At 61.8% G+C, this 17,515-nt stretch overlaps 1 protein-coding gene across 2 annotated transcripts in view; it reads right to left on the bottom strand.

The window, feature by feature from the left end:
• Positions 1 to 17,515, bottom strand: part of FIBCD1 (fibrinogen C domain containing 1) — a 29,518-nt gene continuing 12,003 nt past the window's right edge. For both annotated transcript variants that reach the window (XM_045563729.1, XM_045563731.1), the window contains 5 exons: positions 16,215 to 16,374; positions 15,655 to 15,791; positions 5,454 to 5,550; positions 1,106 to 1,285; positions 1 to 609 (listed from right to left, as the gene is read on the bottom strand). In XM_045563729.1, the coding sequence (XP_045419685.1) occupies positions 350 to 609; positions 1,106 to 1,285; positions 5,454 to 5,550; positions 15,655 to 15,791; positions 16,215 to 16,374 (834 nt within the window). In that variant the 3' untranslated portion in view covers positions 1 to 349. The remainder of the gene's footprint in view (positions 610 to 1,105; positions 1,286 to 5,453; positions 5,551 to 15,654; positions 15,792 to 16,214; positions 16,375 to 17,515) is intronic.

The raw sequence follows: 17,515 nt of genomic DNA, 5'->3' as shown, positions 1-17,515 counted from the left end.
GGCAGACTCCACCATCCTGGCCGGGAGACAGCAGACACTTAGCACAGGAGCCAGTCTGGGCAGGTAGGATTTGGGGTCAGAAAATTTGCCAGCCCTTCCATCAGCAGAGGCAGGAGATAATGTTAGCTTCCAAATGGAGGGGTGGGGACAATGAGAAGGTGGTGTGTGACCTCACTTGCCCAGGAAGATCAGTGTCCGGCCGCCTTGGCCCATCCCCACCGGAGAACAGTCCACCAAGCACAGGGGGGTAGAGAATGTTCTCATGGGAGTGGGCTGGGGGACAGGGATGGGATGGGAGGCATGGGGAAGGGGTGGGGCCAGGGGGCAAGCAGCTGGACGATGCACCGGTCTAGTGGTCCTCCCGGACCGGCCGGATCTTCATCTCAGAGAACTTGAGTGAGTACTGCCAGCCGGTCCAGGAGGACCACTCCACGCCATCAGCATAGGAGGCGTGTGCACCTCGCAGGTATTGCCCGTTAAGGTTTGATGTGTGGCAGTTGCGGTACCACCAGGCACCGCGGTAGAAGGCGGCACAGTTGTTCTCCGAGTGGTCGCTGTCATGGTCCTTGGTGGTGAACCTCATGCCACTGTGCTTCAGAAGGGAGTCACCTGTGCGGTGTGGACACGGGGGCACAGGTACACCCACGTGTGTCATGTGTGAGCACAGGCACTGACACGCTGCACACAGACCTGGATGTGAGTGTGCACACACACGGACACACGTGCTCCTCACACATACACACTTGCACACGCACCTGCCGGTCCGCACCCAGAGGTGTCCATGCAGCGCACATACACACAGGATGCCTCCCCGGCGGTGCCCGGGGCCGCCCCTGGGTCCAGGCAGTCTCTGTGCCTCCTCCCAGCTTTTCCACCTTCCTTCCTCCTCCCTTCCCTGCCTCAGCCTGAGACCCCAGCAGACCCAAACCCCAGGTCTCTCAATTCCTGGCTCTGGGCTCAGTTTACTCATCTGCAAAATGGGGAAACAATGCGGGCTAAGCTGGCTTCGCATTGCAGGAGTGAGGACCAGGGGGACTTGGAGGTGGAGGTGAGTGGCCTTGACCGTGGGTCCCTTCCCCGCCCCCACTGCAGCCTGGAGCCTTACCTGCAGTGCCCGAGTAGTCGGCCACAGTGAGCGGGTACCCATCCTCCTCCGGGTCCACGGAGAACAAGCCCACGCCAAAGCTCCCGTAGCGGGCATAGGCCGTGCCGTTGTCGAAGTCCTCCAGGTCCACGTGTAGCTCGTAGGCAGCCTGCGTGGTCAGCGCGTGGATCCTCTTCAGTCCTGAAGTGGGGAGAAAATGGCGGGAGAAGTTGAGGGGCTTAGGAGTGACGCCCAGAGAGAACTGAGGAGAAACGACAGCTGAGTTCCTGTGATTGGTGACAGAAAGGGACAACTACCACCAAGTACGTGCTGTCAGCCCTGGACTACTTCCTTCTTCCTGCCGGCCTGTGTCTGGCAAGAAACTGAGGACTGACAGTTTTCGTGTGTGGTTTTCTCTATTCATTTCAAGTGGGGCTCTGCTTTCCAGACGTAGGGTTCTGAGCTGACGGCTGGTAGAAAGATTGCGGGATGAGGGGTCTGGGGGTGACAGCGCCTGTATCCTCTGGGCTCCAGCCAGAGCTAGACGGGATCTGGTACTCGCACTTCCCTGAACCTGGCCTCTGAGCCTTTGCACAGGCTGTTCCTCTGCCTGGGACAGTGGTCGCTGCTCCTCACCCGGTCACCCTCTGTTCATTCTCAGGCCTCACCTTGGGAAGGCTGCCTGGCCTCCTGTCAGGGTTGAAGACCTCTGCCAACCCCTGCGTCCTGCCATCGGGGTTTATCATTTTGGGTCGTGGCTGCTGTTTCCCTGCGGGTCTCCGGGTCTCCGCACCAGTGTGGAAGCCGCGTGAGAGTAGTGTCTGTCCCGCAGCTGCGCGGTGGCTGCTCCAGAGATGCGGCTCGGCGGGGGGAGGCAGGAGGCGGTGCCCCCCACCCGTCCCCAGGCCCTGGCTCGCACCCCTGCCACGGCTGCCCCGCTTTCTCCTCCCCTCCTCGGCTCGCCCGCGCCATCCGAAAGGCCCACGCCAGGCCCCCCACCCGCACACTCAGGTGCCTCCCTGCCCGTGTGATTACCTCTTGATTAACAGGGCATTTAATTAAACGCCTTACACGTTGGCAGCCGCGAGTGACATTTCATCAGCCGCTCCCTCCTGCCTGCCTTTCCCTGGCTTCACAGCCCCGTGGGTCAGTGTGTGCGTGCTGATGGCGCTGCAGCCTGTGCGGACCCCTCCCCACCCCGCCCGGACAGAAGCCCTTGGTCCCATCCGCCAGGTCCAGGGAACAGAAGTAGCCGTGAGAAGAGTGACAGCAATGCTAACAGCAGACTTCACCCAGCAGCTCCCTGCAGCCACCCCATGCCTTCCCGCGGACCCTCAGGGACACGGGCTTTGAGAGCACAGTGTCCTGCCAAGGTCCCCACCTGCCTGCGCTCACCACTCCTCCCAGGCCAGAGGCTCAGGGCGAGTGCTCCCCTTCCGGGCCGGCTTCCACACTGTAGAGTGGGCCTCGCAGGGCTGGCGTGAGGGTCTGGGAGAGCTTCACACACTGAAGGGCAGACGGTAGGTGACAATGACAACAGCTACCACCTGGACGGCACTCATGAGGGCCAGGCACTGTTCTGAGCGCTTCACGCAGATCAATGAATCAAATGGATTAGAACGAGCCCAATTTAATTAAAGAATCCCCCCGCAGCTCTGCACGCGGTGCCTGGCCCACTGCACGCATTATCCAGGTGTTTGCTGCTACTCCCTGGAGACCAGTGGAGGAGGGTCTGTGACTGTCCCTGTCCCGTGGCTGAGGAACACGAGGCCCAGGGAGGTTAGGCAGCTGGCCCCGGTCACACAGCTGGTGAGCCGCACAGCTGGGATGGAGCCCAGGCAGAAGGGCCCAGACCCCTTGCTCCTGTTCAGGTCTTACCCAGGACAAGTCACGTGACCCAGGAACAGGGCAAGAGGGAGACCATGTGGGGGGGGGGTGTTGAGAGATTCCTGTTCCCACCACTAAATGGTTGCTGGCATCCATTCCTCTGGCGCCCTGAGGGCATGGGGACGCTGGGGCCTGGGTTCCTCCCTACCCTTCCTCCCCACTCCCTCCTCCTTCCAGGATTGCTCCCGGACCCTCACGGCTGCTCCCGGATGCCCTGGGCCCTGCATGGTGAGCCGAATCCAACCCCGTCGTCCCCACGTTCAGACCACAGAGCGCAGGGAGGCTTAGGGAACACACACACCTCACACGGTCACCCCTGTGTGACTTCCAGATGCATTAAAGATCTGAACCTACGACACTGAAAAACCTCGGAAAACAATACTGGAGACATTTTTAATACAACCAGGAGGGAAAAGCAGGGCCTAAAACCCGGGAGATGTGAAGGAAAAGACTGGCAGAATGGACTACATAAAAATTTTAAAACTTCTAGGAAATAAGCAATAATGAGCAAAAAGGAAAAAAAGAAAAGCAAAAGCAAGCCGAAAGACAAAGGACTGGGAGTATCTATCATGTGTACCAAACAAAGGATCAATAACCTTAATATATAAAGAGCTCCCATAACTCAATAGGAAAAGACAAAAACACTCAATGAGAAGGTGACCGGGGAGTGTGGAAGGGCAGGGGGAGGGGACTGCGCAGGGCTGGGGGCGCCCCGAGTTGACATTCCCGTCAGGGCTGGTGTCTGCGGGACGCTCTAATCAAGGCCGGATTACACGCTTCCTCCTGCACCTTCTGCAGCTGTGATAGATTTCAATTAAGATACCGCGCAGACGACGCTCCACGGGGATGGGTGGCGATGCGGGGGACAGCCCCCCTACCGCTGCCTGCTCCTTATCTTTACGCCCACCTGGGTGGGGAGGGCCTGAGGCAGGGTCTCCCCGTCCTGCCCCTCCTTCCAGCCACACAGCTCAGGGCCTGGGGCGAGGCCTGGCTGGGCTCCCCTCCACCCTAATACACATACACACACTGTGACAAGGGACCTTACTTTTCTGAGCCTCAGTTTCCTCATCTCTAAAAGGAGGGGACGAAATCAGTGCCCCCCCTTAGGTGAGTGTGAGGTTTCAGGGGCGCACAGTAGGTAGACAGTACCCACGGACTGAGGCTGTGAAGTCCGCTGGCATGTGTGACCGCTCCTGCCGTCAGCACCCACCTGGCCCTGCGCTCGTAGGCCCAAGTTGGGGAGATGGACACTAGTGACAGACCCCCCCCAGCTGCCTCTGCGCACACAGCGGGTGGGCACCACCTCACGGCCTCGCCCCTGCCTCGGGGCCACCCCGCCCATGTCCCAGCAGCTCCATGTCCCTATAGGCCTGGAACCCTCTGACCACCTGACGCCCAGCCCTGGGCTCTCAGCCCTCAGCCGCCTGCCCCTCCCTCCTGCCCCTCTGCTCCGTGTGACACTGGGGACTCGTGCTGGGGACTTCCCGGACAGCCCCGCTGGGAAGTTAAAGCGCCAGAGGAGCAGTCAGCTGCCCCGGGGTCGCTTCCACGGGACAGGCGCTCGTGGGCACAGGTTTCTTTTTGGGGTGAAGGAAATGTCCTGGAATGCGTGGTGACATCGCACAACTCTGTGGATGTACCAAAAACCACTGGGTCCTACACTTTAAAATGGTGAACTTTGTTGTATGAAAATTATATCTCAAAAAAAAAAAACAACGAAAACCTCACCTCAAGCCACAACCACCTCCCAAATATATATATGTGGCCTCAAACTTGTGGTTTTTGAGGATATTACTGTTTAGAATGAAATTAAATATTCAAAAATTTTTAAATGCTGAGTGATTTTAAAGGTAAACAGTAAGTACATAATAATAATAATATTAACAGAACCTTTTGGAGCCCTTACTTCGTGCCGGGCGCGGACTGTGTCCCAGCTGTGGGCAGCGTGTGGGCACCCTTGGGACTGAGGCTGGACCACAGCTGGGAGCCCTGGCCAGCCGCTCGGTGGGAGTCACGGGCTTGGTGTCCCCAGCACAGCCACGGGGCACTGCTGACCCCGGGACAGGCCAGTGCCCGGGTCATCCCTGGTCCTCCTGGTGCCGGGGATGGAGCCCTGCACCTGCCCTCACTCACACCGTTCAGGACAGTGAGCAGGTCCCAGGGTGACAGAAAGGGGCCTCCTGGTCACTCCCACAGCTCCCCCACCTGGTTCCAGGGGCTGTGGGACCCTCAGCCTTTACGAGCCGCCCACATCTGCAGGGCCCACCCCCACGGCCACACCTCCTCTGGCTCCAGCCTCATTGGCCTCGTGCATCCTGAATGCCTCAGTCACCGTGACTGGCAGCACCTGTGAGCTGGCTCAGGTGTGCTGCGGCCCGGGAAACCCAGGCCAGATCCATTTAGGGAGGGGCTCGGAGCCCCCAGCGTCTGGAAGGCGTGGGGAAAAGGCCACCCAGGCCAGGCAGCGGCTGCTGGCTCTCACCTAGCCAGTGCTCCCCCGTGAGCTTGCCAAAGCCGTCGCGGTACGCCTCCCAGCCCCGGAAGAAGTTCACGGAGCCGTCCTCCCGGCGCTGGAACACCTGCAAAGGGAAGAGGAGGGTGGAGAGCGGGGGCAGCCGCCCCAGGACCCCCGGCCCCAGGTGTGCCCACAGGTACTCCCTTCCCCGCTCCTGCCCTGGTCGTTTCCCTCAGCGCTCCCAGCCCCGCCTGGCCCTCAGAGGAGCCTCGGGTGGCGCGAGGTGGGATTGGCCGGACGCCCACCCGTCCCTGAAATGTCCCCTCAAGGACTCTCGTGGACTGGGGGGGGGGTGGAGGAAACCCGGCTTCCAGGCCACCTCTGCGCCTCACTTTGCGACCCTGGGCTGGGCCCTGCTCTGGCCTCAGTGCCCCACTGGTCAAATAAGGGGGGTGGGCAGGGTCCTGCCACCTATTTCCAGGTCAAAACAAAACGGTGTTCTGGAGTTTTTTAAGAACCAAGAACAGCCCCCCTTAGGCTCGGCCTGGGCGCCCCGGCTCTCAGTGAGCTCCCCCCACCCCGCGAAAGCCTGGCCGGGGTGGGGGGGGCCTTGGGGTGGCAGCGCCGAGTGGGCTGGGGAGGATGAAGAGGGGGAGGAGTGCGCGGCAGGGCTGTGTGACCGGGGTACCAACGAGCCTCGGAGCCGCTCATTCTAATAACATTCCTGATCGGGGAGCCAGGAATCCCATCGGTTAAATTGCTTTGAAATAAGCACCCGCTGGTCCAGGCGGAGCCGCCTTGAGTATCTGCAGGATCCGCCGACCCGCCGTCCCCAGACCGCCCCAGCCCTTTCTGTTTAACAAGCCTTTTCCGGCTCACTCGCCGGGCAGCTCCCCGGCCGCCGCCTGCCTCGTCTGTGCCAGGGTCTGCCGGGCTGGGGACGCGGCCGCCCGCCCCTTCATTACTAAGCAGCCGGTTCCAGTGGCTCGGAACTGCCGCGTGCCCGGCCTGGCCGGCAGCGTCTGCCCTGTGAGTCCGCGGGGACCTGTCAGTCGCGGCGTTTGGGCAGCTCTGACGTCAGGGGGCTGCAGGGAGATGACACCTCTTTTTTCCTGCTCCTCCACCTCAAACGCGGCCGGCCCTGCAATGTGGGAGCGCAGGAGGAAGTTCCTCGGGCGGGGAGATCTGAGCGGTGGAGGCGGTATTGACGGCTGCAGATTGGGACCCTGAGCACGCGCCTGGGAGAGGCCGATCCGCAGGAGCTCGGCGTGGGAGGAGGGAGCTGCAGGACCACGAGGGCTGACCACGGGAGGCCCGGTCGGCGAGGGAGTCCCTGGGCCCCGGGCCCGGGACCGCGCCCTGAGCACACCGGTGCTGAGGAGGCTCCCGGCCAGGCGGGGAGCCCAGCGGTCACAGATCTGGGTGCCAGAGCCCCAGCACTGCCACTGACCGCTCTGGCAAGTCACTCCACCACTCTGAGCCTCAGTTTCCTCATCTGTAAAACAGCTGTCACCGCACCTTCCTCAGAGGTTGAGACGATCCCCTGAGAATAAGCTCAGGGCCTGGCGCACAGTAGGTGCTCAGGAAATGCCAGTTGGATGAGCAGGGACAGTAGCAAGTCACAGGCCTGGCCATGGGGTTCCTGTCCCTGAGCCCCTGCCTCGGCGACACCTGACTGAGGGCACTCACGCTCAGGCCCCGCTGAAGGGACAGAGCAGAGCAGCCATGACACGGTGGCAGCGTGGGCTGAGTCCTCACCGAGTGCACAAGCCACTCCCCGAATCCTTGCCCCTGTTACAGTCCGGAAGCTGCGACTCCAACCACAGGGCAGGCAGCCGTGCGCAGTGGGCGGGCGTCTGAACGACACCTCCTGCCCTCAGCCTAAAGGCAGGCTGGACCTGCCCCCGATGCCGGCAAGGTAGGCCAGTGTCCTGCCGTGGTGTCCACGCCTGCGCTTGGCAGCGTTTGCCACTGACCAGGGCTCCGGAACCCGGGCTGTGCCGTTGCCCACATCTCTCATGCCAAGAGTTAGTCTCCAAGCCCACAGTCCTCGGCCCTCCCAGGCGGGTGTTGGTCGCAGCATGATCCCCACCCACCCAGGCTCCGCCAGGGCCAGGCTGAGCCAGGGCCAGGGTGCGGTCAGTTGGGGAGCCCCCAGCCCCCGCCCGTCTCCTCCCAGGAAGCGACATGGAGATTTCGGACGGCTGACGTTCCTGTTGAGCTCGTCTGAATCGACACAACTTAGAACACAGCAGTTGCTGGCTGGTGGGCACTTTAACTGAGAGGGGACGGGTTGTGGCCCACCCCTGAGGGGCCAAGACACTTTTAGACTTTTGACCATGACCCAGAGAAACGCAGTTCGTATCGTCACACACGTTTGTGTCTGAAACTAACGCCCCCTGAAGTGATGCCCTCATGAAGAAGGATGAGCGCTAATATTTCCTTTGTGTTCTAGTCCACCCTATTTGATTAAAAAAATAGTGTTGATCACACACAGCCCGTCAAGTGGATGCTGCCGCCTGCCCGCGGGTCAGTCTGCAGTTTCAGACACGCTGCAGCCGATGCCGGCCTTGCCGCAGGCTGCCCTTACCCGCTGGCTCAAACAAGTGACCCAGTGCGCCGGGCACCGTGCTGCCATCTGGCTTGGAAACCCTGTGCCCATCCTTGAGCCGACTGCAGCACAGCGTGGCCTGACGTTCCACGTGCCGAGAGTGGCCTCAGAGCGTCAGCCGGGCTCTCCCGGGTCCCAGGCGCGGAGCTGTGTTTCGTCTGCTCTGAGGCCCAGGGAGACCTGCAGCTGTGGCTTCATGTTTCTGGGAGCAGCTGGATGTCTGGATGTCACCAAGCAAAGAGGCCTTTAATTACAAAGCAAAGACCAGCCGGGCAGGAGGATACCAGGAGGGAAGCGAGTAAAGGATTGATCGACGTGGCCACGTCCCGCTCCGGCCCCGCCTACCCTGAATCCCCTGTTAGGCAAAAGGGTGGGGAACAAATTAATAACCAGTTAATTTTGAGGGTAAAGTATGAATTGGTCCGGCTCCCGGGGCATCTCTCTTGGGTTCCGGCCGGGAAGTGATTGATGTCGAAACACTTGCCGCCGCCGCGGCCTCCTGGGCAGGCGCCACGAGTGGGAGACAGTCGGAGTTTTCTTGGTGCGGATTCTCAAAAGCCGGCCGCCAGCCACAGGCACATCTTGGAAGTGCCGCTCAGGGGGCTCTGCCAAGGGAGCGCTCGGCCCACATGGTCCTGCAGATGGTGCTGGGTGGGTTCAAAGGAAGGAGTCGGCACTTGGGGCGGCGGAAAGGAAGGGAGAGAGCAGCCGCCGTGGGGGCCGAGGGATGCAGAGATGCCCCCGGGCTTCCTGGGCCTCCTGCTCCCCAGCAGGGGCCACTAGACCCTGTCCGACCTGCTGCTTGTTTGCCATGGTGCCAAGAGCATGGAGTTGGCATCCCGAACACACGAGCTGGGTTCTCTGGTCACCCCAGCACTGGGCCAGTGCCGTAGGGGGTGGCCACAGCCCTCCCCCCGTCCCCAGAGGGGGCATTTGTGCTCCCATTTGGCAGATGAGAAAACTAAGGCTTGGAGACCTGGGCAACCTCCATAGCGCTCCCAGGCCGGAGACAGGGATGACAGTGCACAGTGCAAAGGCTGGGGGGCACCCCATGGCTTGACGGGGACATTGATCCTCCATGCCGTGAGCCACCTGTCCCTCTTGGCTGGCACCCAGGAGACCCGAGTTCCACCCAGACTCTGGCCACAGGCTGTGTGGCCTTCCAAGTCTTGCCTTCTCCCCTGCAGAGCGAGGTTACTGCTGGGGCCCGCGAGTGTGTGCTTGGGTGCACAGGGATGACTCTGCCCTCAAAGCTCACAGCCCCAGGAGAGGGGACACACAAGCTGACAAAGGGCAGAGCAGCCCCCAACCTGGCACATTCCTCCAAATCCCATGCCTCAGTTTCCTCATCTGTAAAATGAGGATTACAACAGCCTCAGCCCACAGGCTTTGAGGAAGATTAAACGAGCCAGTGCCCAGCGTTCAATAACCGTAACAAACAGGGCTTGCTGGGAGCCCAGAGAAGGAGTGAGCCCCTCTGCGGGGGCAGCTAGAGGTCATCTGGGGGGGCTTCCTGGAGGAGGGGATGTTTGGCTGAGCTACAGATTGAGCAGGGCCTGGCCAGGTGGCCAGAGGAGCTGAGACCAAAGAGATGGGGCGCACAGGTGGGTCCAAACCCTGTAAGATCAAGAGGTGCCTTTGAAGGGTCCCCGGGAGGCAGCAGCTGAGGTTTTCCTAGACTAGGATGAAGCCACTGCAGAAACCGGTTGCAGCAGGATTGTGGTGGTTGCGTAGCTGTGGCCCCCACCAGCCTCCCAGGCCTCCCGAGCAGGTGATTCTGGGACGGCGGTGGAGGGGCCGTAGCAGAGGCAGATTCTTGTTTTTAAGAACAAAGAACCTGGATGTGTGAGCAAAAGCAGCGCTTCAAAGCCAGCCCCTGGGGAGCCTCTGCGTTGTTCCTAGTAGCCTGTGTGTCCTCAGATCCTTTCTGGGCACCTCTGAGCAGTGTCCCCTGGGAGGCCTCCGGGCTTGCTGGCAAGAGCACAGGTTCCGGAAGGAGGCAGAGCTGAGTTCAAATTCTCCCTCTGCTTCTCGCAGGCTATGTGACCTCAGAAAAGTCATGGAACCTTTCTAAGCCTCAGTTTCCCTCTCTGCAAGCCCCTGCAGTGCCGCAGCGCAGATACGGCGCGTAAACGTCGTAAACCAGGCGGCCCCGGTAGGCCTGCCCAGCGTCCCCACCCCTCCCTTCCGAACCAGCTGCTGGGCCCAGAAGGAAATCGGGCCCACTCCTTGTTTTTGACTGAAAATGGTACCCCCGGGCTGGGCGCCCTGCCACACTCCCAGGCTTGGCAGTCGGTGCCTGCGGCTCCTGGCAGAGCTGCTCAGGGCTGCCATTTACCGACGCGGCGTCAGGCGCGGCGCGAGCGTTTCTCGTGCACCAGCCGCGTACGTTACAAGCATCATGGGCGCAGGTCGGCCAAGGGAAGGTGAGGGCATCGTCGCCGGTCGGTCACCTCATTATTTACGTGTGTGTGGTTCCGGGACCACTCCCCAGGGCAGGGCGTGGCCCAGGCAGCAGTGTGGGGCACTGGCGCACTGATGTCACAGCAGGCCCCTTGCTGCCACAGACCCTGGGACAGGGAGAGCTGGCTACGGCAGAGCAGGAAGGAGCCAGTATCCCCCCATGGGCCCCCAAAGCCCTGCTGCCTCCCCAGCTCAGGGCTGCAGCCCCCATCCCAGCGGCAACCCCCGCCCCCCGCCGAGCTTCTCATCCCTCCCTGAGCCTGATCCCACCGCAGGGCTTTGATGTTCTCAGGCGAGGCAGGATTTTCCTGCCCACCAGAGCTCGGGCTCAGAGGGAAGGGGCTGGGAGGGAGGGCTGCCCTCCCGCGGTGCCAATTAGAGGCACATCTGGACCTGCTGACCCTGCAAGCAGGAAACGCCTGGCAGAGTGTGGCTGCTGGTAGAACAGGGTTTGGGCCACTTGGCGCTCATGGTATCGAGGGACGCTGGCAGTGCCGTGGATCAGAGCACGTGGGCACGGAGCCACACTGAGTCTAGTCCAGGTCCCTGCTGTAGGAGATGCTCAACGGGGCCCAACTTGTGTGACCTCGGCCAATGCAAAGACAGGGTTGACAATTAGAGCTGGGTGGCAGCATCCCCGGACAGACCTCACGGGGACAAGGCTGCACTGCAGGGCGGGGAGGCTGGGTGGCAGGGGGGACAGCCTCCTTCAGACCACCCAAAACCTGCACAGACTCTGGGCATGGCCAGCCCATTCCCCAGGCCCTGCAAGGGGGCAGCACAGGGCAGGGGGCTGCCCCACTGGCCAGAGAGGAGGGGCCCAGTTCCTCTGTTCACAGGGAGCCCCAGGCTCATCCCTACCCCACCCCCGCCTCCCTTCTCGCAGGCGAGCAGCCTGTGAAGGATCCCGACTTTCCCCACGTCTGTAAGGCAGCTCTGCATTATACCCACTTAACAGATGAGAAAAGTGAGGCTTAGAGAGGTGAAGTCACACTGCCAAAGGATGGCCCTGTGACGGTTGTCACAGAGGGGCAGGAGGATCACCCCACGTGACCCAGCCCCTGCCATCTCTCCTGCCTTGTCCTTCACCCAGACCCCCTCGTACCAGATATGCCAGAAGCAGGGAGTCTCCCTGCCTGTCACTTGCTCCAACCCCCAGCCCTTGGATCTCCCATCCGGTTCTGGGTGGCCTCAGACGGGGTTAGGGGTCTCTCCTCTGGGCCCCCCGTGGCCTCCCAGCCCTGACACAGTCGGCTGATTTGTCCCGCCAGGCCGGGAGCTGGCTGGTCTGTCTGAGTCCCTGCTGACTGTCCTGTGCCTGGCCCAGAGCTGGTGCTCAGTGCGTGGACACTTGAATAAGTGAGCGCCACGGTGTGCCAGTTAATCCCCCTGAGGGGTACTGGCTGCGTGGCCTTGGGCAAATCTCTGCCCTCTCTGAGGCTGCCCGGTGGCCTCCAGGGGTTGAAGGGTCCCGGTGCAATGCCAGGTGTGGCAGGGGCACATAAACTGTAAAGTGCACCTCGGACCGGCGGGGCTGCTGTGCCCCGTGCCTGCACACTCTGGTCTCTCTGGGGAGCAGCTCCAGGTGCCCCGTCCCCCCGGGAGGACTGCCCGTCATTCGTGCTCGAGGCCTGGCTGGTTGGACGCGGAGCCTAACGAGGATGGATGGGATCCGGGTCTGGAGAGGCGGCGGTCAGCTCCCTCCCAAACAAAAATTGAGTTTCGGAGAGATTCTGTGTGGCAGGGAGGTGATCCTGACAGATGTCTGGAGGTACTCGGGAGAAGAGTGCTTTTGGTGAAAGCCCAAATGGATATTAACGTTCACTGGTCACGCAAGCACTTCTCAGGCAGGACGGGCCTCCCGCTCGGAGCCCCCGGACCAGGTGTCTGAGCGCCAGGGCTGTGCGGGGTGCTGTCCCTCCTGCACCCCGGTAATCGGCCCGCGGCCAGGCCGTGGGACTCCCCCACGTCCCAGCCCAAGTCCTGCCTGGCTTCCCGGGAGACTGGCTTCAGGTCCACCGGAGTGGGCAGCGTCTGGGTCTTTCATTACGTCTGTCCGAACCCTTAACTCTGATTTCTGGGTCCGGCTGGCGCCTCGCGCTGTTCCGTGCCGAGGGCTTCCCAGAGGCGCGTGCCATAACTCAGGCGTTAGCAGTTAGGAAAACAAAAGAGCTTTTAACCCCCAGACGCGGGTCCCGTGTGTTTAAAAGCTCTCCTCCGAGCTGGAGGCAGGGTCCAGCTATGTCTGTCTTTGCAGGGCTCGGGGATGCTCTGCCTGGCTCCGCCACCCACCCCTGCTGCAGGCGCCGACCCCTTCCCCAAGTGCCAGGTGCTACACCCTCAGTCCCGCCACTCCCATTCCCCTGTGGAGCCACCCTCTCCCCATCTCTAGTCACTGGCTTTATCTGGCGTCAGACTCCCCCACAGGACGTTTGTCGGCCTGGACGAGATGCACCGAGAATAGTCAAGGCCGAGCTCCCTGGCAAAGACAAGGATCCCACCAGCTTCTCCTCGTGCCCCGAGTCCCAGGTCAGAGGCCAGGGCAGCTTCTACCTGGACACCCCGGAGCAGCTGGACTCCCACCTCCTGTGGCTTTAGGTTCCTGTCCCCTGGGCCACCGTGGACTCCCTCCTGGGGCTCAGTGAGGGGTGGGGTCACTGTGGGGTGGCCAGTGCCTTGCATGGGGCATGGCTCGCTGTCATGCACAGTGAGCAAACTGCTGCGGGTCTCGTGTGAAACGTTCCGTGCTCGCGGTGATAGACGCCAGGGCGGCCCGTGAGTGCTACAGTGGACACGTGTCTTTTTTCTGTCCTTCCTCATCTTCTACGGTTTGGGGGGAGGCATGCACGACTCTTGCCATAACTGCTAAAGATGCCAGCTACTTGCAGGGACGACTGTGGGTGTGTGACCCAGACCCCCCGGACCAGGGGCACACGCTGACCCTGAATCTGGCTGGGAGCCCAGTGGCAGCACACAAGGAGCCGCTGTCCAGGCCCACGTCTGTCTGGGCGGGGGGTGGGGGGCGCCCGGCGTTCGGCGGCAGCAACCCTGGGGCAGCAGGGTTCTCAGCAGGGCAGCCCTGGTCCAGTCTGGGGGCTCTGTTCCTAGTGAGTGGCCCTGAGCGGGTTTCTTGGGCCTCCCAGCGTCCCCCTGGTCCCTTCCGTCCCTGCGTCAGTCGGCCACTTTCTGTTGCTTGCGGTTAAGAGCTCTGAGCCATAAAGGTGGTTACCCCCATGTCACAGCTGAGGAAATGGGCTCAGAGAACTTAAGCAACTTGTCTGAGGTCACACAGCGGGATTGAGAGCCACGCCCAGGGCTGACTGGGTGACGAGCCCAACCCCAGGCTCCCCCGCCTGTCTGGCAGCGGGGCTCCCTCCCAGGCCTGTCCACCGAATACATGGGATGCCTCCTCCCCTTCTGCCTCCCAGTGCTGCCCGAGACGCGGCTCCTTGGCAGGAGTTAGTTACGGCTCATGACGCACAGTCCTTATCCTGTCTTTCTCTCTTGCTCACCCTCCATAGCTCCCCAGTGCCTGTCCCAAACCCCGCAGCCTGGCATATTGACCACTCTAGCCCCATTGCGTCACGTGCCACACATCCCGCGGACTGTCCCCTGAATGTGCTGCGGGCCCCCTGTTAGGTTGCTGCCCCTTCCCAGGATACCTTCTGTCCCGCACACGCTCACAAGTCCTGCTCACAAGTCCTGCCCACCCCGTGCGGCTCACAGGAGGGCCCCTCCTCTAGGGGCTTCACGGAGCCTCCCAGCTCTGCCACCCCCAGTCCCCAAGCACTCTAAGTTCCCTGGGAGGACTGGGATGGGGCTTGCCCATCTGTCCCTCCCCAGTACCCAGTGTTCAGTAGGAGCAAATGTCTGTCCAATTGGAATTAAATGCGAAGCTGAGAGTCCTTAAAGAGCCAGTTCTACTGTCCTGCTTTCCATTGTCACTGTGTGTCCCAACCACAGCCAAGCTGTGGAGGAGGCTGTGCTGCTTTGGGGATGGCACACAGACCTCCAGGGACAGTGGTGCAGGTTGTTCACTGCTCAAGGGCACCTGGCCAACAAGGCAGGGCTCACATCTATTCTTGCCAAGCCCAGCACCCCAGTATGCACAAAGGAATGGACATGCATTTGTTAAATTTGCACAAAATCACCCATAGGCCAGTGGTGGCCCTGGTGAAAGCCCAGCGCCAAGCCTGAGCCTTAGGAGCGAGTCAGAAGCCCAGCAATTTGGGGAAGGGGGCAGCAAGCTCAGGTCCCACTGTCAGAAAAGTCAGGAATCGCCAACTCCAGGATGGGGTCAGCAAACCTGCCTGCTGCCTGTTTCAACGCGGCGCATGAGCTAAGAATGGTTTTAGTGTTTTAAGTGGTTTTTAAAAATCAAAAGAAAAAAATGTAAATATCCTTTGAATAATATTTAAGGAAGAATACATGAACATTATGAAATTCAAATTTCAGAGTCTACAAGTAGGGCGTAATTGGAGCAAAGCCACACCCGTGCCTTTTCGTTTCCTCAGTGGCCGGTGGCCGCTCCCCTGCAAAGGCAGAGTTGAGTTGCTGCACTGAGCCCGCTGGAGACAGCAGACTGAGCGGGCCCCAAGCCTAAAACACCTCCCAGGTGGCGCTTTGCAGCGAAGCGAGCAGGCCCTGTCCCCAGCACAGAGCAGCCGATCTGGAGGGGCCCTGGGGTCTTCAAACCCCACCCCCGCACCTGCAGCCGGCACCGCTGCCTGCGACTGGCAGCTGGGACTTCTCACTGCTGCCTTTTCCCACCAGACAGGAACCAGGAGGTGGGAGGCCCTGGGGGTCTCTGCCCCCACCAGCCGCACTCTGTGTTCTGTACACGCACCGGATACTGGATTACTCCACACATCGGCCCTTGAACTCCGGCTGGCAACAGGTTCCTGGTGCCACGTGTCATCTCAGGACCCAACCCCAGCGTACCCAGCACCCCTCCCCCAGAGAGCCAAGGCTTGGGTGGCGCAGGCCACACAAGGTGGCTCCGGGGCAGCGTCTGCTCTGAGTGGGCCCCTCTGGGGTCAGCTCACGGAACCCCTTCCCCAGGTCGGGTCTCTGTAGGGGAGGAGCCAGGCCACAGAGGGAGGCGTCCTGGGCCCCCGGCCTGCCCCGTGCGGCCACACGGCCCAGCAGACTCACCGTCCAGCCGCCGCCGTCTGTGTGCATGTCGCAGTAGACCTGGAAGCCGGCGGGGTAGTGGGTGGGGAAGACCGAGTACACGCCGTCCTCTTGCTGTCCACTCAGGAGGACATCCAGGCAGTCCCGGGGCCGAGAGCCTGACGGGCAAAGCCCATCAGTGAGGCCGCGCCAGCCCTGTGTTCCTGCAGACCCCCTCCCACGCTGTCCCAAGACCCTCCGACTGGGCTGTCCACCACAATGCCACCTGTGTGGTCACGGGGGTCAAGAGTCAGACCTTGGTTCTGCCCCTCCTCGGGTGAGTTTGGGTGAGTGAACTCCCCAACTCCGACCCTCACTTTCCCATCTGAAAAATGGGCGGAGGGAGGGCTCAGCGGAGGGTGCGGGAAGGTGTCACAGGCCTGCAGGAAGCCTCACCTAACAGCAGCCGCGACTCCTTCCCGCTGCAGCTGCGGTGGGTCGGGAGGATGGAGGGACAAGGCCGGGCGTGTGGAAGCAGCACTGGGCCCTGTGTGGCGACCCTCTCCCAAGCTTTCCCCGCTCCCAGCCCCGGCCCCACTCACCGATGGCACAGCCCCGGGGCCGGGCTCCCCGGGCAGGTGCCCTCTGGAGGTCAGCCTTGACGCGGGGCCGGCCCAGCCCCCGGTCCCTCTGCAGGGCGTCCAGGACGTCGCTGACGGAGTTCACCAGGTGAGCCATGTGGCCTTGGCTCTCAGAGAGAAGCTGCGGAACACAGGGGTGAGCCGAAGGGCAGGGGCCCTGGTGGACCTTCCCCCAAGCTGGGCTCCGGCTCAATGGCAGCGCTCACCCTGCTCTGGCCCTGGGTCCCCGTCCGAGGTGGAGCCTGTGCTCTGGGACCTCCAGGGCTCAGAGAGCCGGGTGCAGGTGCAGGGGCGGGGGTGGCTCCAGAGGCACCTGCCTTCCCAGGCTCTGTTCTCTGGCCACCTCTGGGTGTTCAGCCCAGGGCAGGGTGAACTTGGTGGGTGCTGTCCAGGCAGAGGCAGCCCCTGGCGCCAGCAGACCTGGCTTCAACCCAGCTCGTCCACATGCCAATTGCAGGAGCGAGGGCGGGTGCCCGCACTGCGCCTCCCCTTCCCACATCACCGTGATGCCCAAATTACTGGGGACCAGAGAAGCCACCTGGGAAGCCCCGGCACAGTGTTGGGTCCAGCGGGGAACTCAGCTCATTGAATCCGTGCAGCACCTCCCAGGCTACTAACGTGCCCACAGCTGCCTCTTCCTACCCCCAGGTGACGGTGCCCAGGCAGGGCTGACTGATCTGCACCTGACAAGGGGGTGCCCTGGGGCTTGGGGGGACACAGGAGCAAGGATATCCCCATCCCACCCCTCATCCCCCCTGCAAACCTCACTCTGAGTCTCTGTGGCCTTCTGATGTCCAGGCCTCACCAGGCCCCCCACAGTGCTGCAAAGCAGGAGGTGAAGTTGTCATCTTTTTGTTACAGATGGAGAAACTGAGGCCAAGAAGGAGAGGCCCCTGAGAGCAAACGACAGCATGGGGACCAGGACTCAGGCCACTTCCCCAGGGCTGGCTGGCTGGAAGGGAGCCCAGGGCTGCCGTGAGACCAGGGCGGAGTGGGTGGGCCGTGGTCTGGTGTCCTGACTCCCCTCCCCGCCACTCACTATGTGCCCGACCCTGCCATAGTGACGGATCTCTCCACGGCTCAGCTTCGTCCACAAACAGGTGACGAGACCTATTTTCCAGGGCCGGGGCTTCAGGACAACCTGTGTTTGGGAGCTCAGACGGTGGCATCTATTTTTATGACTCTCACCCGTCCCTCGATCACAGCGCAGGGGCTGGACCTCAGCAAGTGCAGCCCGCACCTCTCAGCGGCCGCCTTCAGGA

The sequence above is a fragment of the Lemur catta genome, chromosome 10, assembly GCF_020740605.2.
Source record: "Lemur catta isolate mLemCat1 chromosome 10, mLemCat1.pri, whole genome shotgun sequence".
NCBI classification, from domain to species: domain Eukaryota; kingdom Metazoa; phylum Chordata; class Mammalia; order Primates; family Lemuridae; genus Lemur; species Lemur catta.
The sequence above is the reverse complement of the archived record's forward strand: the minus strand, read 5'-3'. Positions and strand labels throughout refer to the sequence as shown.